The sequence below is a fragment of the Mirounga leonina genome, unplaced genomic scaffold, assembly GCF_011800145.1.
Source record: "Mirounga leonina isolate KUSES-001 unplaced genomic scaffold, KU_Mleo_1.0 Mir_165, whole genome shotgun sequence".
Classification (NCBI taxonomy): Eukaryota; Metazoa; Chordata; class Mammalia; order Carnivora; family Phocidae; genus Mirounga; species Mirounga leonina.
In genome coordinates, this window is record NW_023270415.1 from 17,940,955 (window position 1) to 17,967,359 (window position 26,405).

At 36.4% G+C, this 26,405-nt stretch overlaps 1 protein-coding gene across 1 annotated transcript in view; it reads right to left on the bottom strand.

Annotated features, from left to right (window-relative positions):
• Nucleotides 1-11,056: 11,056 nt before the first annotated feature.
• Nucleotides 11,057-26,405, bottom strand: part of VCPIP1 (valosin containing protein interacting protein 1) — a 31,730-nt gene continuing 16,381 nt past the window's right edge. The window contains exon 3 of the mRNA XM_035011266.1: nt 11,057-17,777. Coding sequence (XP_034867157.1) covers nt 16,912-17,777 — 866 coding nt within the window. The 3' untranslated portion in view covers nt 11,057-16,911. The remainder of the gene's footprint in view (nt 17,778-26,405) is intronic.

Below are 26,405 nucleotides of genomic sequence, written 5' to 3' on the forward strand. Positions count from 1 at the left end.
CAGCAGGCGCGCTCCCGCCCTCCGCCGGCCCCTCCCGCCGCCTCTCAGCCTCTACTCAGTGGTCCCAGCTCAGCTCTGCGGCGGGCGCCGACCCCCGCCCTCACCCCGCAGCGAGCAGCTCTGCAGGGCTCGCAGCCTCCTGCAGGGTTTTGTCCGCACCGCCGAATCTCGCGCCCAGCCTCCCTCAAGAGCCGCCGTTTGAATCTGCGCACGCGGCCCCGAACCTCATTGGCTGTAGCGGCCGCACGCGGGGGGACGAGGGCGGGGCGGGGAGAGCGCGCGCGACTGAGGGCGGGGCTGGGGGGCTGGAAGTCGGGACTGGAACTCGCGGGAGTCGTGGAAGGAGCTGGGAGTCAGGGGGTGGGGCCGCAGGGCGGGCTCGCGGGTCTTGCCTTGACAGGACCCGGAGCGCGCCGAGCGCCGCACTGCGCGGGGCCTGCTGGGAAAGCGAGTTCCGGTGCTCGCTTAGAGGCGGGTCCGGAAGCTGCGGCGCGAGTCCAAACTTCCCGGGGTTCGCGGACGCGGTCCTTGGGGGTTGGGCGGCCTCGCCAAGGCAAGTCCCCGCACCCTCCTTTCAGCCACAGCTCCTCCATTCCTCACTCCTCGTGTGCATCCCGCCTTGTTAGTTAGGAGGCGCGGTCTTCCGATTTGAGACAAATCTAACCATAAAATTTGCGCGGCCGTTATTGTTTAAGCAAAAATGTGAGCTATTTTTTGCCCAGACATCAGAGCTACTGGACTAGCGAACACTGTGGTAGGAAACCGAATATCGAGAATGAGCGGGAGTGACAGGTGAGAAAAGTTTTTAGCTGGAGTCGTGCTTGGCACAGAAAAAGGAAATAAGCCAGGTCTGCGTCCAGTCTTCGCAGTGCTTAATCCCTTAGCTCGCTGTACGGGAAATAATTGAACCCGGATCCAGAAGAACAGTGCAGGAAGACAGGAGCGAACTGGAAATTTTGCCCAGATAAATCAGTATGGTAGTCAACTATAGAAGGTGACCTTCCCTCGCAGGAGAGACGGGAGGAGGGGAGAACTGCATGGAAGGAGTTTCCAGCAGTTCTAACTACTTTAGAAGTTTCAAGTGTAAAACTACGAACTGCTGGAATCAAGTAACAGTAAAGTAAATTACAGTAACAATTAGACATGGTAAAGGATCCAAATTTGCAACGTAACATGCTCTACTGCATAGAGCACTAAACCACATGTTAATATTATAACAGACTTACATTTTGCTATTTTGAAATTTTACGCATCAATTTTTGCAAATCAGAGATGCAGGTGCAAATGTGAATTGAAGAGCTTGCATGCACTACTTTGAAAACTTAAAACGCCTTTTTATAGTTCCTTTTTCTCAAGATAAGGGTTCTGGGAAGGTAAAACACCTTTTATATCATTCCTTATTGTGTTGCTCGTTCACTTTATTTTTAACCTAATTGAGAAAGTAATGTCATTTGAAAACTGATTTCTGATTTACTCCTGAGTCATACATTACTCAACTTACTTATATTCTAATAGGAAGCAGAGTTTCTCCTATATATTAGGCTTTTTACACAGAGTACTTTTTTAGAGCTCGAAGGCAGGTATTTTAGATTTTGAAAGGGGTTCACAGTCATTTGAATACACACTTGAATGTAATTGAGAGCTGGGCTTTTTTTTTTTTTTTTAGCAAAATATACATTTTAAAAGAGTTTTTATTCCGAGTATTATAAAGAGCTCTCAAAACAGCTATGAGGTGGGGGGAAGCAATGAAAAAATGAGCAAAAGATTAGAGCAGACATTTCACCAAAAAAGATAGACAAATGGCAAATAAGCCACATGAAAAGACGCTCCACATCATTGATCATTAGAGAAATGCAAATCAAAACCACAGTGAGATATACTATCACACAGCTATTAGGAGGAGGGGGAAGACTGACTATACAAGTGTCGGTAAAGGAGAAGATGCTGAGCAAATATAACTTTCATGCATTGCTGGTAGAAATGCAAATAGAACAGACACTTTGGAAAACTAATGTTTATAGTGGTTTTATTTGTAATCACCCAAAACTGAAAACACTCAAAGGGATGTTCTTCTCATTATCACACTTCTCAATCCCCGAGAGTTGTTTTGAATAGTCTGTTAAAGTTTCTCAGGTTTTTCCACTGAGGTATAGGGGATTGAAAACCAAGGGGAAAATGATGGAGGACAAGTGTTAGAAATTTCTTTAAAAACTGTTTTATCTTAAAAACTCATGTAAAGTTTTCTTTCTATTCCATGACAAATATATTCCTATTTTTAATTATAAAAATGATTTTTAAAATATTTTTTTAATTTATTTTTTTTAAGTAATCTCTACGAACCCAACATGGGGCTCAAACTCACAACTCTGAGGTCAAGAGTCGCATGCTCCTCCAACTGAGCCAGCCAAGTAACCCTAGAAAAATTATTTTGAAGGTATATACTGATTTACTTTCTTACTCCAAATCTTTAAATAAATTGCTTCATTATTATTAAATAAATGAGCAGTAAAGTGCACCATGCTCATCCTTCCCATGACTATACCAACTTATTCTCCAGAAAGGCCAAATACTCCCAAGGTTTGCTTATGTTGTTTGAAAAGCTTTTGCGGGCTTAATATAGTACCTGAGAGACTATACTTTTAATAGAGCCATATGTATCATTGCCATAAATAGATTTTTGTTCTATTTATTGTAGAATCCCAGTCCCTAGAATAGCAATACATCAGTATACAATGAATAAACAAAGGCAAATAATAAGCTCATGAATAAATGTGTTCATAAAAATATAAATTAGGGGTGCCTAGGTGGCTCAATCGGTTGGGCATCTGCCTTCTGCTCCGGTCATGATCCCAGGGTCCTGGGATTGAGCCCCACGTTGGGTTTCCCTGCTCTGCAGGGAGCCTGCTTCTCCCCTCTCCCTCTGCCTGCAATTCCCCCTGCTTGGCTCATCTCTCTCTGTCAAATAAATAAATAGTCTTTTAAAAAAGCATAAATTTGAAATACCATTTTATGACTACTAAGGTAGCAAAATATTTCTAAATTCTGTCAACAAACTTTGAATAATTCCTTGATGTTAGTACTGAAACTGGTATAATCCTTTTGGAAAGCAATACTAAGCAAAACCCATGAAGATGTGCATAGCCTATGACAGACATTTTATCTTAATATACTGTAATTTGGGGTGCCTGGGTGGTGCAGTCGTTTGAGTGTCCAACTCTTGGTTTCGGCTTGGGTCATGATCTTGGGGTTCTGGGATCAAGACCCTCGTCAGACTCCACACTCAGAGGGGAGTCTGCTTGAGATTATCTTTCCCTCTGTCTCTCCCGCTTGTGCCGTCTCTCTCTCTCTCTAAAATAAATAAAATCTTCTTTAAAAATACTGTAATTCAATGCAAGCAAAAAAGATGTACTTCAATGCTTATAATGTTATATTTCATTAAAACCCCAGTTGGTTCTCATCAGGAACAATTACAGCCAGTAAAAATAGTGTAATATTAAGACAATGCCATTAAATAGCTGTTACGCCACTGGGCCCTTTTAGGTGTTTCACATGCATTCATCTTAGATAATATGCACAACTTGTATAATTGTAACAATCCTATGAGGTAGGTACTATTATTTTCATCCACTTTATTTTTTTAGAAAAGATTTTATTTATTTATTTGACAGACACAGTGAGAGAGGGAACACAAGCAGGGGGAGTGGGAGAGGGAGAAGCAGGCTTCCCGCCGAGCAGGGAGCCTGATGTGGGGCTCCATCCCGTGACCCTGGGATCACGACCTGAGCCGAAGGCAGATGCTCAACGACTGAGCCCCATCACCCACTTTATAAATGAGAAAAATAAGGCACCAAAAGGTTAATTTGTTCAAGGGCCTATAGAGGCAGAACCAAGATTTGAATTAGAAACCAAGTTCCCAATCACTTTACTACCCTAAAATCCATGAGCATTCAACTACCAGCATAGTATAGATGTACTGTAGGATGGTGTAGAGCAAAGAGCTGGTAGCAGAATTGTATGATTAATATGTTATCTATGTACGTAAGGTCTCAGGGTGTATGTGTATGTGGGTAAGTGTCTAACATTATAGAAAATGGTCTATGGGGGCGCCTGGGTGGCTCAGTTGGTTAAGCTAATGCCTTCGGCTCAGGTCATGATCCCAGGGTCCTGGGATCGAGTCCCACATCGGGCTCCCGGCTCAGCGGGAAGCCTGCTTCTCCCTCTCCCACTCCGCCTGCTTGTGTTCCTGCTCTTGCTGTCTCTGTCTCTGTCAAATAAATAAAAATAAAATCTTTAAAAAAAAAAAAAAGAAAGAAAGAAAATGGTCTATGGACTGCATACCAAACTGTTTAGCAGTGTTTTACTTTGGAGGGAGGGATGAGATGGGGGCAGGGCAGGCTTTAACTTTTTACTCTATGTATTTTTGTATTATTTGACTTTTTTAAAGCATAAATTCTTGTTTATTTTATTTTTTTAATTTAAAAAAATGACCTGGAGGGGCACCTGGGTGGCTCAGTCGGTTAAGTGTCTGCCTTCGGCTCAGGTCATGATCTCAGGCTCCTGGGATTGAGTCCCGTGTTGGGCTCCCTGCTTCTCCCTCTTTCTCTGCCCCTCCCTCCCCGCCTGTGCTCATGCTCTCTCTGTCTGTCAAATAAATAAATAAAATCTTTAAAATCATTAAAAATGAAATAAAAATTTAAAAATGAGCTGAAAATAAAAAGAAATAGCATGTTATATAAAACTTGCCCCAGTATTGATAACGCTAAATAAACATGCTTTGGCAGAAATGATGAAACCATATATTATGTGCTCAATCTGAGAACAAAAATCAGGTTTAGGATTATATCTTGGATACATAAATATCTGTTTCAACCTCTCCCCACCACCAATGTATTTTGGTAATCTCTACATTTAGGATACTATTTTAAGTTTGATGGAAATTATAAATAGAAATCATACTGTCATAAGCAGCTATAGAATTCTTAGTTTGGCTTTTAAAGGTAAAAATGAGTGGTTGATCTGCAAGAAAAAAACTGTAAGAGAAAAAAATATTTTAAATTGTGCCTATTCAGGAGGTGGGTGGGGGGATGGGTTAAATAGGTGATGGGGATTAAGGAGGGCACTTGTTTTTTGTTTGTTTGTTTTTTAAATATTTTATTTATTTATGTGACAGAGAGAGACACAGTGAGAGAGGGGACACAAGCAAGGGGAGTGGGAAAGGGAGAAGCAGGCTTCCCACCAAGCAGGGAGGGAGCCCGATGTGGGGGCTTGATCCCAGGACCCTGGGATCATGACCTGAGCTGAAGGCAGACGCTTAACAACTGAGCCACCCAGGAGCCCCAAGGAGGGCACTTGTGATGAGCACCAGGTGTCATATGGAAATGTTGAATGACTGTATTGTATACCTGAAACTAATATTACACTGTATGTTAACTAACTGGAATTTAAATAAAAACTTAAAAAAATTTTAAGTGTCCCTATTTCAAACCAATATTCTTTGCTCTACTCTTTTGTAGTAGATAGAATAATGGCCCATCCAAAGATATCCATGTTCTAGTTCCCAGAACCTATGAATATAATACCTTAATGGCAAAAGGGACTTTGCAGTTGTGATTAAATTAAAGATCTTGACATGGGGATATTAGGTTGGATTATCCAGGAGGACCCAATGTAATCATAAAAGTCCTTAAGAGTGGAAGAGGGGAGCAGGAGAGCCTGACAGATTTGGAGATGCTATACTGTTAGCTTTGAAAATGGAGAAAGAGGTCATGAACCAACCAAAAAAAAAATTTAAGAAACAAATCAAGAAAATGGATTCTCCTCTCAGATTTTATCTCAGGGAAATTCTTTTTTTTTTTAAGATTTTATTTATTTGACAGAGCACAAGCAGAGGGAGAGAGAGGGAGAAGCAGGTTCCCTGCCGAGCAAGGAGCCCAATGTGGGACTTGATCCCAGGACTCTGGGATCGTGACCTGGGCCGAAGGCAGCCACTTAACCGACTGAGCCACCCAGGCGCCCCTCTCTTTGAACTTCTGACTTCCAGAAGTTTAGGATATTAAGTTTGTATTGTTTTAATCCAGAGTTTGTGGTAATTTGTTACAGCAACATAGGAAACTACACCTTCTCTGAAATTTGCAACATTTTTGGCCTGTGATGATAAAAGTACTGCTTTCTCTTCAAAAGGTCATCTTTCACATAGTGTTCAAATTTTAGCACTCATTTACAACAAATGAGCCTATTAACTGAGGGTTCAAAATGAAGGATATGAACTCCGGATTAAGAGAGAGGGCATTAAACAAGAGAAATTATTTACTAGAAGATCACAAAATCCTTAAAGCAAGACTTGCTCATCTGTGGGAAACATGACATGTACGAAGATATGAAGGTATGTGCTTCTTTTTAATTCGAAGCTTTCTACCTCCAGTTTCAATTTTGTCACCTTCCACATTATTAGGGATAATATCTTGTTTTTGTTTTTGTTTTCAGCCTCCCCTTCTCTCCTGGCCTAGTATATCCAGGCACTCCTAAAGGGAACAATGAATTTGCAAGATCTTAGGGGAATCTGGTTATTGAAAGTCATTACTGGCATTTAGGGTGCCAGTTCTAGGAACAGAAGACTCTTGTAATGTTCAAAACAGTCCTGCACAAGGAAGAACTATCTTGAGTTCCATTCAACTTTCAACTGGACAGTAATGTAAGTGAAAAAACTGAAATTATTTAAGCCTAGAATCAACTTTTAACTTACAAACACAAGTACACGGTGTTAGGGGTTTTTTTTTGCTGTTTTAAAATACACTATTTCCAGGGCGCCTGGGTAGCTCAGTCAGTTAAGTATTTGCCTTGGGCTCAGGGCATGATCCCAGAGTCCCAGGGTCCCAGGATTGAGCCCTGCATGGGCTTTCTGCTCAGTGGGGAGTCTTCTCCCTCTACCCTTCCCCCATGCTTGTGATCTCTTTCTCTCTCTCTCTCCCTCTATCAAATAAATAATAAAATCTTTTAAAAATATACGCTATCTCCAGAAATACAACTAGTACGTAAACCAGGGGAAGATTGCATTTTATTTTGTTCAGACTTAACCGAGAGTTGTTTCCCCATTTTAGAAAATCACATCACTGAGGATAACTCAGCTCAAGATTTTAAGATAGAAATATAGCCCACTGGTATCTGTGTTTCTAGCTATGGAGTTCATAGTGATTCTACATATATTTTGGCTGGATTAGTTGTGCCTGATGGGCTTTATTATAAATCCCTTCTGTTTCTCCTCCATATTGTAGGGAGAGCATTAAATTGTTTTTTTAAAAATCTGTAAGTTATCTATGAATATCACTTTAGTAGGGTACAGGGAGTAGAATATATTGGTTATAAAGAGGACACTGGCTCGAGTCGGTTTGAAAATATTGATCTAAATATATTCATCCATCCATCCCTCCCTCCCAAAATCCTGTATCTGCTATCTTCCCTTCTTCCCTTTCAGCTAAACTTCAAAGGTGTCTTGACTTCACTACCTCATTGGTCTTCAATCCTCTCATAATCTAACCTTTACCATCACCATCCATTGAAATTGTGGCTGCAAAATTGTGGCTGTTAAATCCAATGGACACTTGAAAAAAGAAATTCATTTTACCTGAACTTTCTACAGCATTTGACTTTATTACTTCCTTTTATTTGAAACTTTCATCCTTCGTTTTCTGTGACCTCACCTCCATAATTTCCATACCTCAAAGTATTTTGGAAGTCTCTGTTCTTCCGCCAGCTCCTTAAATGTCGGCATTCTCCCAAATTGCATGTAGCTGTCCTCTCATCGTACACTCTCTTCCTAGGCCATCTCAGCCACTTCCATGATTTCAGTCACATCCTAGGATTCACAGATCTTCAACTTGCAATCCCAAACCCTCTCCTGAACTCCATCTCTCTCCCAAAATTCAACATGTGAATTCCCAAATGGAATTCCTTCCCTTTCTACCCATCTGTAATTACTCCTGTATCCTATTCCAAATTAGTAGCACCACCATCCAGCCTCTCAACTCATAACCTGAGAGTCTGGATTGGCCTTTTTACTGTCTCTCCAACATCTTCTCCTTGACATCCCCACTGCCAGTGGGTCAGTTCAGGCTCTCATCTCTCATCAATTACAGCAAGTCTTTTAACTGATCTCTCATCCTCTAGTCTTATCCAATCCACTGTATCCTCCACTTGGCCACCTGAAGGATCTTTTAAAACGCAAGTCTGTTTAAATTATAATATCTGCCTTGGGAAAGTTCCAATTCTAATTGGAGTCTCAGAAAACCCTTCTCATTTTGACATTTGGGATCACCTCACCTGTTTTCAAACTATAGATTACTTTTAAAGCAATTATGGCTACAGAACGTATTTTGAATGCCATAAACCTTAACAACATAACAGTAATAGTATAGCTAATAGAAGTTAAGCAGAACGGGAGGATAAGGGATATTAGAAAGTGTAGAAATGATAATTTCTTCATTTTACATACTGAAGAGTTGTCTAAAAAAATTGATGGCTCAATAAACAGACTTAAGAATATTATATAAAGTTAGAGGGATGACCTAAGAGAGCAATAGCACTCATCTTTCATAATGGAGAAATCAAATACTGTCTAAAGTTGATAAATCAAGGGATTAGACCTGGTAGGGAGGTAACCACCAAAATAGAAATAGTTGATTTAGCAATTGAGATGGAGGAACTGGGTGTCTTTCTATATAGTTTTGAAAAATTTTTTTTAATCAAGTACATTCATTGCTTTGAGAATAACTTTTTAAAAAGAAAAAGAATTAAGGCCCATTTCAATATAGATTACTTCTTTTTCAGCTATTGATTTAATTTTTTCTAATCACTTCACTGTACCAAAAATAAATTTAATAACATTATAAAGCTTATTATAGTAAAGAGAAAGCCAAATCACTTGCCATAAGAAAGATCACAAAAAGAAATAATCTTAATGTGAGAAGCAATATTTTACGCACAACTTTGTACGCTGGTTACTAGTCACTTAGGTAGTACTACTGCTAAATGGAAACAGAGGAGATGACAAATACCAGGATAGAGCCATGAGAAGCTAGAGATAGAAATGGAACTAATCTTCCTATAATCCTGATAACAGTGAAAGAAAGCAAATAATTGAGGGTTTCTAGCTCCTAATTTCTCACTTTACTATTTCGCTAAAATTTTTGTTATGTATCTGTGCATCTAATTTATACTGGTCATATTCAGTAGCAGAGATACCTTTTCGTTTCAAAGGATAAGCTCATATTCTGAAGATGGTTTTATGTACTGAATTTAGAATCTCATTCTTTTTTCTTTTAATGTTTTATTTATTTATTCATGAGAATCAGAGAGAGAGAGAGAGAGGCAGAGGGAGAAGCAGGCTCCCCACTGAGCAGGGAGCCCGATGCGGGGCTCAATCCCAGGACCCCGGAACCACGACCCGAGCTGAAGGCAGACGCCTAACCATCTGAGCCACCCAGGTGCCCCTAGAATCTCATTCTTTTACACTGTTTACCTTTCCTTAGCAACCCTATTTGCACAAGCTTTCTCAAACTTTGTCATCCCTATCCATTCAACTGGATCGCTACCCTCTTACAGGAAGGATTTGGGGGTCTAAATTGTGGCAGACTTAAGCATCACACTTAATTTTGCTTGACGGACTGCCCTAATAAATATTTTTGGTACATAATCTTGCCAATTTGATTTTTAAACATCATATTAATTCTTTGGGTCTTGGCTTGTAACATCCCCTCTTGGGAAGCCTTCTCTAAGCCACTAGCAAGTCAGGTTAGTTCCTCCTGTAGTGTGATTCCCACCACCCAGTAGTCCCCCTATATTTGCACTTGCTTGTTTAAGCGACTCTTTCACTAAAAATATAATGGCAGGAAGTATGTCTTTCTTGCCATTTTATTATTCCTTATTTGTAGCAAATAAGGCATATGAAAAGATTTCATAGAAATGTTTTGATGAGATACAAGTAGCCCATGAACTGTCCTTTGAGAAGTATCACCTTTGGGGAGCCTTCCTACTAAAGCAACAGACCTGCTTAGTAAATGACAATCATTCCAGGCTCTTGAAATGAGGGAGTTGGACTTTTATTTAACCAATGATTCTCGAATTTACCCAGATCAATCATCTAAGAAATTCTGAAATCCTTCTTTAAATTATCTCCAAATTTGGGGGCAGAAAACAAACCCAAGGAGGGAAGAACTTGGGGTAGAGGGCTGGGGTTCAGGTAGGGAACTTCTAGGAAGTGAAATTAAAGCCAGGTAGTACACATTGAAATAATTTCAAACCAGGTTAGTGTACCTGAAAACAAGCTAGATTTAACAATAGATGTTTATAAAGATTTACATGACTACCAAATTTTACTCCTTTGCTAAATTACAAATATAGTACTCAGGTTAAGAACTTAGGCTATGGAGTCATAAACATCTAGGTTTAAATTCAGCTCTACCACCTGTAAGTCCAGAATTTGGGTAAATTACCAATCTACCTGAGCCTATTTCCTGAAAGATGAAAACAATGATGTTACCCAACCACAAAGAGTTGTTTTGAGGGTTGAACTAATTATTGCATGCTGTGTTTGGCCTATTGTCTGGATATAGGGAAATGGTCACTAAATGATAGTTAATATGGAATGTGTTTATTGCTTGTCTCCATCATTGGGATGTAGCTCTAAAAGCTACATGGAATTTGTCTTATTTAGAATTATTACCCAGTTCCTAGAACAGGGGACATGTTGAATTTTTGGGGGGGTTTTTTTGTTTGTTTGTTTGTTTTTCAGGAGAGGGGTTGGGGTTACAAGTGAAAATCTGTGAATCCTAGGATGTGACTGAATCAAGATTATACTTCAATCATTCAGTTTGTTTGTTATGCACTGATCAAAAGCCAAACTTCTGTTCTGTGGTATGACAAATGGACCAAGGACAGGTTTAGTTCCAACGAGGAAAGAATGCAAGTTTAAAGAGCCTGTTAGTTTTTCACCTCAGGATACCATATATAGTTTAGAAAATCAATTAAAGACTTCGTTTAGAAAATCAATTAAAGACTTCAATTTTTCTGTATACATTTTTAATGATTAGAAACAATGAGCTATGCAGTCATAATTGCAGTTACTGGGGTCTGAAAAAGCCAGTCAAGAAAAATAAAATCCATACTGAACTGTTGTAAGTAGGATGTTTATCTTATTCACTGAAGTTTTTGAGAGCTCCAAACTATATGGTATGTGACCAGTGGGACGCATGTACAAGACCTCAAGTCCAAGCTTGGGACAAGTGTAGCCAGCCAAAGCATAAAGCAAAGCTAATTATGTTTAGTTTACTTGGAGCCCACACCAATGTCACTTGTCCCATCAGCACTATGCCAACAGCAAATGAGCCCATGATGACATATCAGCAGAACAAGGGGGTAGCAACTAAAGAACCAAAGTTATAGTAGAAACTGAGGGCTTGAAAGGCTCCATGACTTGCCTTAAGTCACAGAACAAGTTAGTCACAAAGCACAGACTGTCAGTTCTCCAGATTTTCAGTATTGCATGTGGTCATAAAGCTCTTGCATAAATATCTGAACATAGAAACCATTGTTTTTAGCTCATTAACTATGTATCACAAATAAAGCAGGTTTTAACCTAATAAATTATTTAAATAATGTGTGCCCTATATTTGAGGATTTATCAGTTTTAATGTCAACTGAACTCTACTGAATTATTTTGATATGTAAACAACAGTAATAGTAAACATTTAAGTGTTTACTGTACGTCAGGCACTGTTCTAATCGTCGAATACATGTTAACTCATTTAATCCTCACAACAACCCCAGGAGTAGATGTCCTCATCATCCTACTAGAGAAAAAACTGAAGCACAGACAGATCACACAGTAAACAGTGTGGCAAGACTCAGTTCTAGGAGCCTAGTGTCTGAGGCTCTGCTCTAAGTTAAACAAGTCTATTCTAACAGAATGGATATTAAGCATACGTATTAAAACTTAAAAGTAAATATAAGTCATGTTGATTGCTAAGCCATAGAAATGTTACTACTATTTTCTGTATTTCCCTTTATTCCCTCTTTATCTCTAACCAGTATTTTTGAAAAATCAGCACAAAACTAAGTTCTCTATTAGAACATGTCTGTTTTGTCTTAAATATTCAGTAAGCATAACCCAATTATGTAAAATGTCTAAAGGAATTTTGCTTATTCTTTTTTAACTGAGTCCATTTCATTTACATTGAGATCACAGTAAAGGGGAGAAATTCCTGTTCCTATATGATGTCCCACTAAAGGAGGTTTAAAAAAGACCTTTATGACATTAAGAATTCCTTTATAAAACTAAACTATATTTTCATGCGTTATATTATTAAAGTATAATTCCAAGAAACTCAAGAATAAAAATCATTTTAAAAAGTTAATGTGGAGAAGTCGAGGGGAAAATCAGTATGTATTAACTTATAGTTTTATTAATATAAAAGAAAACTTCAAATACTGTACAGTGAGGTGTGTAGAACACTATATAGTTATAATACACTATTACCAATTATTTATTACTCAAATGTAATATATACAGCAACGACAAAATCAGAAAATAATGGGTAACAGCCAGTGCCTTAGGGATGATAGAACATTTATACTATTTAATTGAGCAGTTAAAGCACTTGCTATGTAATTTTTCTAAATATTTACATTACCACTTATTTTTACATTTTCTAAAGAATATTTCCCTCCAAAAAAGTAGACTCTCCAGCTCTTGGCACTAATTCTTAAAGTCCAATAAACCTGAAAATATTGATAACCTTTTCAGTCCTTTATTGCCCCACCACAGGCATAAAGGCTCAGGAAGGGACTTGTGCATTCTAAAGAAAAGTATGCAATACCTTCAAATTTTAATACTAAGTAATTGATACTCACAAGCAGATAACATCAACTAAAACTTTTTTTTACTAGTTTTCCTTTTCTTTTACAAGAGAATAATCATTGTATTAATATTATACTACAAAAGCATGTAGACTCCATAATTTAAAAAATTAAATGTCAAATATACAAGTAATGGCATTTTCTCCAATAATTCACAATTTTTACAATTTCTGCTATTTTGGAACAAACGTTAAAATTCCCACGATTTAATTATCATTAAATATGAATTGAAACACTTAGCATCTTGAAGAGTTATTAAGAATGGCAGAACTTACAGTTAACTATAAATCTTACAGTAGCTCCTCTTTGTTAAGTAAACATTCTACTGAATAGTTCTGGTTTGAAAATTAATTTCTTATATTATGAAGAGCTTTGAGGATGTACAATTTTGTTAAATTATATGATAACCTTGAACGGTAGGATATTTCTACCCAACTTACATAGAGTATGTATCTCACTACTGCTGTGATAAAAGGTCATTTAAAGTTCATATTGAGTGGAATTTAATTCAATTTTGCAAAGGCTTTTATGAAAATCTTAATATGGAAACCTTGTTTCAGGAACCATGAAACTCTCAAAATCTACTCTGCAGTATTTTTAAGCGTGGGCCAATTGAAATTCCTATTGAAAAATGAAGACAAAACTGTATTGATATTCTAAAATAAACATAGTATGATACTGTCACTATATTGACCAAAGCATAATTAATGACAGAAGTTATGAGTTTACTTCATACCTAAAGATTAGTTATTAGGGAGTTCTAAATTTTTAAAGAAATGTTCACTAACAACCAGTATTAGTAGGCATCTACATAAAATAATACTGTTATAAATTTTGCATTTAGTAGCTAACATGTGATGTCAGTACAATTCTCAAAAACCTGTCATTAGTAATATATGAGTTGCTAGCAAGTGATCTTCCCTGAGGTAAGAGACCATATGCAAAAGTCTGCTCACTTCAAATCAAGTTAGATACTTAAAAATAATGGCAATAAGGACCTATGGCTGGGATTCACAGATGCATTTCAGATTAGTATCTTAATTGCAAGCAGTAGGCTTGATTGTAAAAATTAAACTAAAAATCATCAGAAGATATAAAGCAAATTTCACAGTCAATAGCATTTGCTAAATTTCTCAGGTCTTTATCCTAACATTTTCCAATAAAATACTTGAAACATAGGAAAGGGGAAAAAATAGGCCTTGGGCTTGCTCTTTAACTAGTTCCTGAGTAGCCATTCCCTTGGAGTTCATTATATTCTAGCTCATAATATTTGGCAGTGTCATGTGTTCTTCAACTTCAACCAGTTTCTCATTACCAATATTCTACACCACCTTCAACTCTACCTGGACTTTGGGTCATCAATTCAAACTTGGTATGATTACCTATAAAATGGATTACTGAAGAAAAAATTTTACAATTTTACTTCAAGTTTCAGTGAAACATCACAAGTAGAATTATATGATTGAGCTATAGTTATGTTACATCTAGGGCTAAAAAAATATTTTAACTGATTTATGACCTCTAGCTTGAACTCAAAGTTGTGGTGATCACAAATGGCAGTACTAAAAAATAAGAATTCTATAGTCATGTATTTGATTATGATAACCATATGGAACGACAAAGGATGAAAATTAAGAACTTAAACTGTTTCTAAAACTTCTTTGTGAAGATGATACCTGGCCCACTTCTCAAAAACTAATTACCCCAACCAAATTTCAGCAGATTTAAAATAATTTCAAGAAATCTGACCATTCTCAAAATCAAGCCTTTTATTCTTTATCAAGGGAGAACCCAAGCTATTATAATATTCATACCTAACCAGCTTCTAAATAGCATTGCTGTGGCAAGAGAAATTATTAGTGTTATCAGAGATTAAAGCCCTTCTCCTAATGTTCACAGGTGCACTCTAATTTGACTGAATGGAAGTGTTTAATAAGAAGATAAAATTTATTTCTGATTTTTTACTATATGCTATAAGAGTATATTTGTCAGTTATTAATGAAACATGCCAAGCCACAGGTGAACAAAATATTTGTTAAAGAAAAGGTGATTATATCATTTACCTGGAAGCAGTGCATTTGCTTGTTAAACATTTTCCTGTATTTAAATTAATAAGAAAAAGCCAGTTTCAGTGGCTGAAAAAGCCAGAAATAACTATAGTGGTCAGTGGTATTGGCAATTTTTAGTTTAATACACAGAAACCACCTATACTAACTAAATGGCAAATATTATTTGGTAGCTGTAGTTCTTTATGCAAAACTAATGCACAATATAAAAGTCCTAAATTTTCCTGCTCTTTAGATATTAAGATAATTGAAAGTAAATTTAGAAAAATCGAGATAAAATATGGTTTAAAATGTGACATTGTGATAAAATTAACCCAAATATATATCTTGCTCAGGTATCACCTGCAAAATGTCTAGATTCTCCATTCTTTCCTTTTTCAAATGGAGTAGTTCACTTAGTAAGTGGATTAAGTCAGAGATACTTTCATAGAAAGAAATCCAAAACCTCCCTCCTTTGGAAACACAAGTCAAAGTACTGTCTATATTCGTTATGAATCAATAGATTGAAATTTTGAAACACCTGATAATATACTTTCTGATGTACATTTTCTTAGACTGCAAACACAGTTCTGCATCTGTTACATGTGCAAACAGAGACAGCCAGGCTTTGAATGCTCTAGATAAGAGATTGTATTAATATACATTTTGTCTTTCATCCATTCAAATTCAACTTAATTTCAGTGAACAAAGGAAAAAGATGGGTTGAAATGTACATTTCAGAATACAGACTTGCAGAACAGGATAAAATAGTGCAATACCAATCTCAGGATAAACATTCTTTGTCTTTAAGATAATAAGCATGAAAGGCTGCTTTTTGAGGAAACTGGCACTAAAGATTTGATGAATACACTATTTAAGCAAATGCCCAGTTGATCAGGGTCTGATGCAGTAAAATTTGTATCCAAATCCAAGTGAAGCCAACAGATAATGTTATGGATGCTAAGGAAAAAAGGAAACATTTTTGGTTCAAAGGGGTTCAAAGACACTTAGCATATACAAGCTTAAATACCATTGATCAAAATTGTAGAACAATGTAACTCATTCGTAAAGATAAATTCTTATATATAAATTCTCTGTGAATCTGACAGACTCTGAAAATTAGAGATTAACTACTGCTACCATTATTTTTATATTTTCTACCACACTTTGCAATCAACTTTTCTGCAAGATTAAAGAAAAAAGAATTCAGTGGTACTTGACCAGGCCAGGATTAAAAAAATAATGGTAACATATTATCAACAATAGAGCACACAGTTGGCTGTGTTGGCTCAGACAGCAACATTACTGAATCACATTGACTTTATCATTCTAGAATATTGTCCCCCTAGCCTTGCTCAATCAGCAAAATGTTATATCATTACACTCCATTCTCAAGATATTTTCATCAAGAATACATATCTCTATGAATGTGTTTACGTTCACGGAAATGTCAGGATCCCAGTATCTAATAAATCCTTCTATGAATTTTAAGATACAATGTAGTTCTGATAACCTTCAAATTTACATAAATCTTTTGACACTCTAATAAATATGTGGAATGGTTACCTGGATGACATCAATGTTAGCAAAATCTCATTCCCCACTCAGTTCTAGCCTTTTCAGAAAATCAAACATTAGCAAGAGAATTTTCATGTTTGAAACATTAAGACTTTCATGGAATTAGAATTACAAAAAACTTCCAATGAACCACATATATGGAAGAAACTCATCTCAGCAGATCTAATAACTAATTTATAGGAATTCAGAGCCAGCCTGGGCAGCAGTATATTAAAAGCTATTGCCAATCACACACTTGCTGTCATGCACTGAATAACAAGATATAATCTTTGAATTATATACGTACAAGATTTTTTATGACTAATCAAGTTATGTGGCCCAGCCAACAAATGTTACATATTCACAATAAACATTCTGCCTTTATTAGCCTCTAATTAAATCAAGAGTGATCCATTGGCTCAGTTGTGTTTGTCATCTCAGCATCTTGACTATCCATCTCTTCAGGCTCCTCCACTGAATTTCCCTTTTGTGCTTTTGACCTTGTGGCAAATGCTGCTCCCAGGGCCTCTGCCACACAGCTATCAGTTGTTTCTGTATTCAAATTTTCAGTGCCACCAGTTAAAGAAAAAGATTCAGGTAAGCCAGTCTGAAGATTCCCAGACTTCACAGAACTCACTTCTACTTTCCTTTGAGGAAGATCAGATGGTGACTGCTCTGTACTTTGATCCCGCAAATGCTTGTCCATTGAAGCCTGGATAGAAGAAACCATTTCCTGTAATTTTTTTCGCTGGGCCTCAACCAAATCAGGATCAAGCTGCCTGCTGTCTCTCATTGTAACTACTCCAGGAGCTATTCGAATAAGCTCACTATTACTAGGAGCAGCTGTGAATACAGAAGGCTCTATTTTAATGGAGCTATTACTAAAGTCTGTCCCTGTGTTATGCTTCCTTACAACTGGGGCTTCCCTAGCTCTTGAATCAAGGTGCGGGTTACTAGATGCAGTTCCTAGAGAATGCCCTTTTCCCTGAAAGGCAGTTACATTATGAAGCTGCTCAGATTTCTTTTTCACTACTCCACCACTACCTAGTTTTAACAGCCCATGTGAGGGACTTGATTCTCTACTTCTTGTAGTAGCCTCTGCTCGAACCTGACTTACAGCCTCTTTAACTAAATCTTCAACATCAGGACCGATGGGGAAATGTCCTGCAGCATCCACACACAATTCCAGTCTATCTTCAGAAGCATTATAGACAAAGGTTTTGCCAGGCAGATGTGGAAAAGTACAATGCTTGCCATCAGCCATACCTAAAGAAGGAGAAAAAACGTATTTATTAAAATCTTACTTTAAAAGTGTAGTAAAGACAATTACAGTTGAAATAGTGAATTTTCAACAATATCGAGATCACAGTTTTGAAAACAAATTAAAAAATAATTTATATTTATTAACAGAATTTAATACTATTAAAAAAATATCACGACAGACCTTACTGTAGGTTCCACAGGCGATTTTTTTTTTTTTTTTTTTTTACAAATATCATTAACCTGTTACAATTAGGAAAAGGGCTCGAAACAGCTAAGCCATGAGAAAACACTAACAACAGTGTTAGTAAAACAACTGCTTGCAGTAAAGCAATAAGAAAACATACTTTCATTTACTAATTCAAATTTAAAACTTTGCAAAAATACCTATAAGGGCAAAGTGTTGCACAAAATATGCTGCACAGTGTGAATTAAAATTAAAAATTATTAGTAATTCTGCTAAATTACAGAATACCAGCATAAAAGTGGTTTTCTCAGTGTACCTTAGGTATATATCTTTTACAAATATAAAAGATAATGAACTTTCAAAATGAGATATCCTATAGTTAAAGAAGTAATTATGAGGGCATATTTAGGAAAGCTAAGATTAATGCACTGTGTCTTTGGTATAACTGTAAGAAATGACACTTGGTCACAATAAATGAAAAAGATCTTGTTTAATTAAATTCCTTTGAAAAAGTTATATTTCATGTTACTCCTCTTATTCCTCTCGGGTAAGTCACAACCACCAAAATAAGCCTGACTTACAGATGCTCCTCAAATGGCCCCTGCAATTTAATTTACTTCTCATAGTCAACTAATGTAGCAATAGAAGAACTTGAAAGCAGGCTTCTATTTTCTAGTTGAGGAGCTTATTGTCACTATCTGGTATTCCAAAATTTTATACTTTTTCCCAGCTTGAGTATAAGAAAATTGTGTGTTTTAAACTATCCAATATCCTTACATTTTAAATTTGTTTCTCAAAGTATACTCCAAGTATGCAAAAATAGGGGTTTTCAAATTTTATAAAACCAAAGATTTTCTATGTCAGCAACAAAAGAAAGATGAAGTAGAGAACTCTTATTTTTATTTTTTGTAAGTAGACTCCATGTCCAGCATAGAACCCATGAAGCAGAGAACTCTTAATAACATATGGTGCAAATGGGTATGTTTATGGCAAAATATAAAGGCAAAAGCAAACTAGTTAAAAATGAATGAAATTGTTAGTGCTATACAAATACAGAAGTGGAGGATGACTGAACTATAGAATGCTTAGTGGGCATTTAGGTAGTCTCCAGTTTTGTAAGTTCTTAAGAATAGTTTTTCCTCCCTCCTCTGAAAAAAGCTAGAGTGGTTCTAATGTATCTCACTGTGAATATTCCAAATAACTACAGAAAAGAACTAAACTGCAAATGAATAAATAACATACAGTAATTTTAAATAAACATTCATTTCAGCTGTAAGTATCCATTAATACAAATCCAACTAGAATTTCCTCTTAGCAGAACATTTTTGGCATAGGTAACTGAAAAAAAGAGACAGACAAAATTTAAAATCAGAGATGTGGTCTCAATAGTACCTTTCAGGCCACAACCCTTAGAATCGGCTTATTACCAATCCCCTACCAGAGATCTGTAAATAGCCCATGTGAGGGACTTGGTTCTCTACTTCTTGTAGTAGCCTCTGTTCGAACCTGACTTATAGCCTCTTTAAATCGTCAACATCAGGACCGATGGGGAAATGTCCTGCAGCATCCACACACAATTCCAGTCTATCTTCAGAAGCATTATAGACAAAGGTTTTGCCAGGCAGATGTGGAAAAGTAAAACCTGGCTCAAGAAACAAAGGTAGCAAAGAAGAGAATTTTGAATGATTAAGTCCAGGGATGACCCTAAGCAACTTTCAAACATTAATTTCGATAGATAACACATGTTGAGTCTCACTATGTGCCAGGAACTAAAATAGACCCTGAAGATTCAAATAAAATGTAATTCTTAGGAGATAAGTACAAACAGATCCTTATAATACAATCAAGTAAGTGTAATGATGGATATACTACTGACTTCACTGATTATTTGAGGATTAAATGAGAAAACACGCAAAGCATACCACAGAGTGCCTAATGTAAATCAGGCAGTCAATAGTTTTAGTTCCTCTACTAGATCAAAGTTTTGTAACTGTTTCCAGACTGCTATTGTGATGCTTTCCCTTGGTCCTCCCTGGAAAGAATCATAGTCCCACATATCACAGTATTATTCACAATGAAACACTGGAAACAATCTATGTAAGCTTTCAACAAGAAGACAATGGCTAAGAAAATTACAGTCTATCTACCTGATGGAAGTAATATGCAGCAGCTATCAAGAATTGATATAAATAAGAAACCTATGATGCTTCATATATATACAGTAAAATGTGCATGAATAGAAGGAAACAAATCTAAGTACTATAATTACAATCAGGCCAAAACATGTATGTATAAGACAAATATTTAAAAATTATAGGTGATGTTTCCCTTTTCTGTAGTTTCTAGACCTTTTACATTATTTTAAATATGTTTTAAAAGTGCTCACTTTGGCAGCACATATATTAAATATGTTTTAAAAAACCAATGCAAATACTTTACGGGTTGTGCTCCCTTTAAATCATTTAGGTTTTATATAACTTATATAGCCTTTTGAATTTTAAGAATCAAGGTGTTATTAAAATTCCTATATCACATATCAACAGTTCCATCACACATATACACCAAAAAATATGTATACTAATATTTAGGGCTACGTTCTTCCTTACATCAAAACAACTAGAAATGCATCAGAACAATGGATGAATAATATTAAAATGATAAAACAGAATACTATGCTGTAGTGAAAATGGTAGTTGAACCCATCAATGTGAATGAATCTGAAAAAGTGTTGCAGAAAAGAAGCAAATCACAGGGAACGCATATAGCATAATTTTCAATTTCCATTTTCACGAAGTTCAAACACGAGCAAAACTCAACATTATAAAGATAGCTATACAAGTTTTAAAACTAAATTTGACATTCATGTCTGCATTTATCTCTGTATAAAGACCTGCAAGGAAACTTACATTTTAAGCAAAAGAACTTTAAAATATCTTTCCAAATATAAAGAATAGGAATATTAATAGTCTAGTTATATTGGGAAATATTTCTGTTCCAATGTAGATATAACCATCTGTTTGTTAGGGCGGATTTGAAAAAAGAGAAGTATGTTCCAATCTTTGAAGGATATGGGTATATGTGTTTTGGGGTGATATACTTTGATTCTTTGACCACAGGATAATAATAATGATTTGCCATACAAATCTGTCCTCAACAAAAGAGGTGAGGGGCACCTGGCTGGCTAAGTCAGAGGAACATGGGATTCTTGATCTCAGGATCAAGAGTTCGAGCCCCACGTCGGGTGTAGAGATTACTTGAATAAATAAAATTTTAAAAAAGATAAAACTCTGCCACAGATATTAGAAGAAACTGTATTTTGAAAAGTAAAATTTTCTGACAATGACCATTTCAAATGGTTGTTATAGTCAGAAGAATTTTAATTATTCTGCACGTAACAGCTAAAATTCTAATAATAACAACAAACATTAGCTAATTATTTATTAGGTACCAGGCCCTTTGCTAACTGCTTTATGTGCATAATCTCATTTGATCCTAACAACCCTGAGATTATAATAGCCACTTTACAAATGAAGAAATTAAGACTTAGAAGTCACACAGGGAGCAAGTGGTAGAACCAAAATTTGATCTCAGATGTTCTTACTTCAGAGTTTTAAACTACTTCCTAATAAGGATAAATAACACAGGTAACATTTAAAAAACTATAATGGCTATTGAGAGATAATTCACATAAAATTCATTTTAAGTGTACAACTGAATGGTTTTCAGTATATTCACAGCATTGTGCAACCATTACCACAATCACTTTTAGAACATTTTCATCACCCCAAAAAGAAACCACAATCACTTTTAGAACATTTTCATCACCCCAAAAAGAAACGCAAACCCATTCATTAGCAGTCACTCTCATTTCCTCCGCCTACTCTAACTCCCAGCCCTAGGCAATACTGATTTACTCTCTGTCTCTCTCTAGGTATGCCTATTCTGTGATATTTCATATAAATGGAATAATATACGATCTATTGTGACTGGTTTGTCTCATGCAGCATAATTTTTCAAGGCATGATCTAGCATGTACCAATACTTCATTCCTTTTTATTGCCAAATAATACTTCATTGTATCGATACACTAAATCTTACTTATCCAATCACCAGTTGATGGAAATTTTGGGTTTTTTCCACTTTTGACTATTATGAAAAATGCTATTACGACCCCTTTGTGTACAAGTTTTGCGTGGACAGGTTTAATTTCTCTTGGGTATACACCTAAGACTAGAACTGCTGGGTTGTAACCATGTTAAATCTTTTGAGGAACTGCCAGACTGTCTTCCCAAGTGGCTGCACCATTTCACATTCCTACCACCAGTATGAGGGTTCCAATTTCTCTGTATCTCCTTGCCAACAGTTCTTATTATCTGCCTTTTTGATTATAGCTATTCTAGTGAGTGTGAAGTACAATGTCATTGTGGTTTTGATTTGCATTTCTCTGATGGTTAATGATGCTGAGCATCTAAACATCAGTTTATGTACTTAACAGTTATTTGTATACTTTCTTGGGAGAAATGTCTATTCAGATCTTTTGCCCATTTTTTAATCGCGTTATTTGCCTGTTTACTGATGAGTTCTTTTTTTTTATATTTTATTTATTTATTTATTTATTTATTTGAGAGACAGAGAGAGAGAGTACACAACGGGAGAGGAGCAGAGGGAGAAGGAGAAGCAAACTCCTCACTGAGCAGGGAGCTGATGCAGGGCTCAATCCCAGGACCCTGGAATCATGCCCCGGGATCATGACCTAAGTCGAAGGCAGATGGTTAACTAACTGAGACACCCAGGTGCCCCCAAGTTCTTTATATTTTAGATACAAGTCTATTATCAGATACATAATTTGCAAAAATTTTCTCTCATTCTGTGGGCTATCTTTTCACCTTTTTTTTTTTTTTTTTTTTTTTTTTAAGAGGGGGAGCAGGGGGGAGACAGAGAATTTTAAGCAGGCTCCTCGCCCAGTGCAGAACCTGATGTGGGGCTCCATCTCACAACCCTGAGATCATGACCCGAGCTGAAATCAAGAGTCAGACGCTTAACCGAGTGAGCCACCCAGGTGCCCATCTTTTCACTTTCTTGATGGTGTCCTTTACAGAATAAAAGTTTGCTTTTTATTTATCTATTTTTTTCTTTTGTTGCTTGTACTTTTGGTGTCATATCTAAGAAGGCTTTGCCAAATCCAAAGTCAAGAATTTTAGGCCTATGTCTTTTTCTAAAAGTTTTCTAGTATTAACTCCTATATCTAGATGGTGGATACATTTTGTGCTAATTTTTTATTTGCTGTGAGGCAGAAGTCAAAACTTCATTTTTTTGTATGTAAATATCCAGTTGTCCCAGCACCATTTGTTGAAAAAACAATTCTTTCTCCATTAAACTGTCTTAGCATTACAGCTAACATTTTAAAAATAATTTCAAACCAGAAACATAAAACTATTTAGTAAATAATCAAAAGTCATCCCCACAACCACCCACCACCTACCCCTCCCACACAAAAACAAATGAGGGAAGTTCATTCACTTCCATGAAAGTGCATATTTACCCTAATTACTGAGAATGCCATTAATCGATCCTAATTAAATACTAACTTTTAAAAAACCACTAACTGATATCAATATAATTCAGGATGTAGAATAATGTGAAAATGGGAAGTAAAAAGAAAGGGATGCAAAAATAAGGGGGAGGATGCTCAGAGAGAAATTTATAGCTTTAAATGCTTTTATTAGAAAACAAAAATTTATAAACAATAATTTAAGCTTCTACATAAAGAAACTAGAAAGAAAAGGGCAAATTAAACCCAAAGCAAGCAAAAAGAAGGAAAAAAAAATGTAAAAGCAGCAATCAATGAAACTAAAATCAGAAAAACAACAGAGAAAACCTGTGAAACCAAATCCTGTTTCTTTGAAAAGATCAATAAAACTGATAGACCATTAGCTGGACTGGTCAGCAAAACAAGATAGGCACAAATTGCCCATATCAGAAATGAAGGAGCTACAGACCTTACAGATATTAAATGGACAGTAAGGGAATATTATGAACAATTTTATGCCAATAAAATTGTTAACTTGGATGAAATGGACAGATTTCTTGAAAGACAAAACAAAGCTTACTCAAGAAAAAATACATAAACTTAAGAGGATTCTATTAAAGAAATTAAATTCATAGCTAAAAACTGTCCAGCAAAGATAACTCCAAGCACAGATGGCTTCACTGGTGGATTCTACCAGTTAAGAAAGAAATAACCATATCAAAGTATTACAAAATCTACCAGAAAACAGAAGAGGAGCAAACACTTCCCAACTATATTTTATAAAGCCAACATTACCCTGATTAAGTAGTCATTTTAAGAAAACTACATACCATTATGCCCCATGAATACAGTTGCAAAACACTCAACAAAATATTAGCGATTTGAATCCAGCACGCAAAGTTGGTTCAACATCCAAAAATCAATCAATGTAATTCACCCTACCAATAAACTAAATAGAAAAGCTGTAAGATCATTCAGTAGATGCAGGAAGAGAGCACCTGATAAAATTCAACATCCATTCAAAATATAAACTCTCAGTAAACCATCAATAGAAGGGAATGTCCTCAATCTGATAAAGAGCATTTCTGAAAAACCTACAGGCTGAATTGCTTTCAGGAACAAGGCAAGGATGTCTGTTCTCACCATACCTATTCAGCAATGAACTTATAGCCACTGCAATGAGGCAAGAGAAATACAAGGCATACTGACTGAAAAGGAAGAAATAAAACTGTCTTTTATTTGCAAAAGACATGATGACCTACACAAACAATCCCACAGAATCTGCTAAAAAGCTACTAGAATATGTGCATTAAGCAAGGTCACAGGATACAAGGTCAATGTATAAAAACCAATCTTGGGGCGTCTGCGTGGCTCAGTCGATTGAGCGTCTGCGTTCGGCTCGGGTCATGGTCTCAGAGTCCTGGGATCGAACCCCACGCAGGTTCTCCACTCGGTGGCGAGTTTGCTTCTCCTGCTCCCTCTCCCTCTGTGATCTCTCTTGTTCTCGTTCTCTCTCAAATGAATAAATAAAATCTTTTTAAAAAGTTTAAAAACCAATCTTATTTTCTATACACTAGCAAAGAACAAAAGGAGTTGGAATTTTTAAAAAAACATTTATTTATTTGAGAGAGAGAAAGACCAAGAGAGACAGCGGGGGTGGGGAGGGGCAGAGAGACAGAGAGTCCTAAGCAGACTTGGCACTGAGTGCAGAGGTGACATGGGGCTCAATCTCACTATCCTGAGCTGAGATCATGACCTGAGCCAAAGCTAAGAGTCCAGTGCTTAACTGATTGCACCACCCAGGTGCCCCAGGAAATTGCAATATTTAAAAAAGCATCTTTTACAACAGCATTCCCAAAACATGAAATATTTAGGTATAAATCTAACAAAGGATATGTAAGAATTATATACTGAAAATTACAAAATTTTGATGAGGGAAATTAAAGAACACTTAAATAAATGGAGAAATACAATGTTTTCATGAATCAGAAGATTCGATGTTGTAAAAATATAACTTATCCTCAATTTGATCTACAGAGTCAACAAATCACAATAAAAATCCCAGCAGACTTTTTTGTAGAAACTAACAAGCTGATTCTAAAATTTATATGCATAAGCAAAGCACCTAGAATACCCCAAATTTTTTTTTTGGAAAAGAATAAAGATGTTTGCAACAACATGGATGGAGCCAGATAGTATTATGCTAAGCGGAATAAGGTAGAGAACAATGAATACCATTTGATTTTATTCATGTGGAATTTAAGAAACAAAACAAATGCGGGGGGAAGTAGAGGGGCGGAGAGAGAGAGGCAAACCAAGAACCAGATCCTTAACTGTAGAGGGTAAACTGAAGGTTACCAGAGAGGAGGTAGGTGGGGGACTGGGTCAAATAGGTGATGGGGATTAAGGAATGCACTTGTGATGAGCACCAAGTGTTGCATGAAAGTGTTGAATCACTATATTGTACACCTGAAACTAATATTACACTGTATGTTAACTAACTGGAATTTAAATAAAAACTTTAAAAAAATAGAAAAAAAAAGAATAAAGATGGAAGACTCATACTAACTGATTTCAATAATTACTATAATGAGGGTGCCTGGGTGGCTCAGTTGGTTAAGCGACTGCCTTCGGCTCAGGTCATGATCCTGGAGTCCCAGGATCAAGTCCCACATCGGGCTCCCTGCTCAGCAGGGAGTCTGCTTCTCCCTCTGACCCTCCTCCCTCTCATGCTCTCTGTCTCTCATTCTCTCTCTCACAAATAAATAAAATCTTAAAAAAAAAAAAAAGAATTACTATAATGATACTTTAATCAAGACTAGGTATTGGCGAAAGGAGAGACATAGATCAACAAATCAGAAAAGTTTCTAAAAATAGACCCACACATCTATAGTCAATTGATTTTTTAAAATAATTT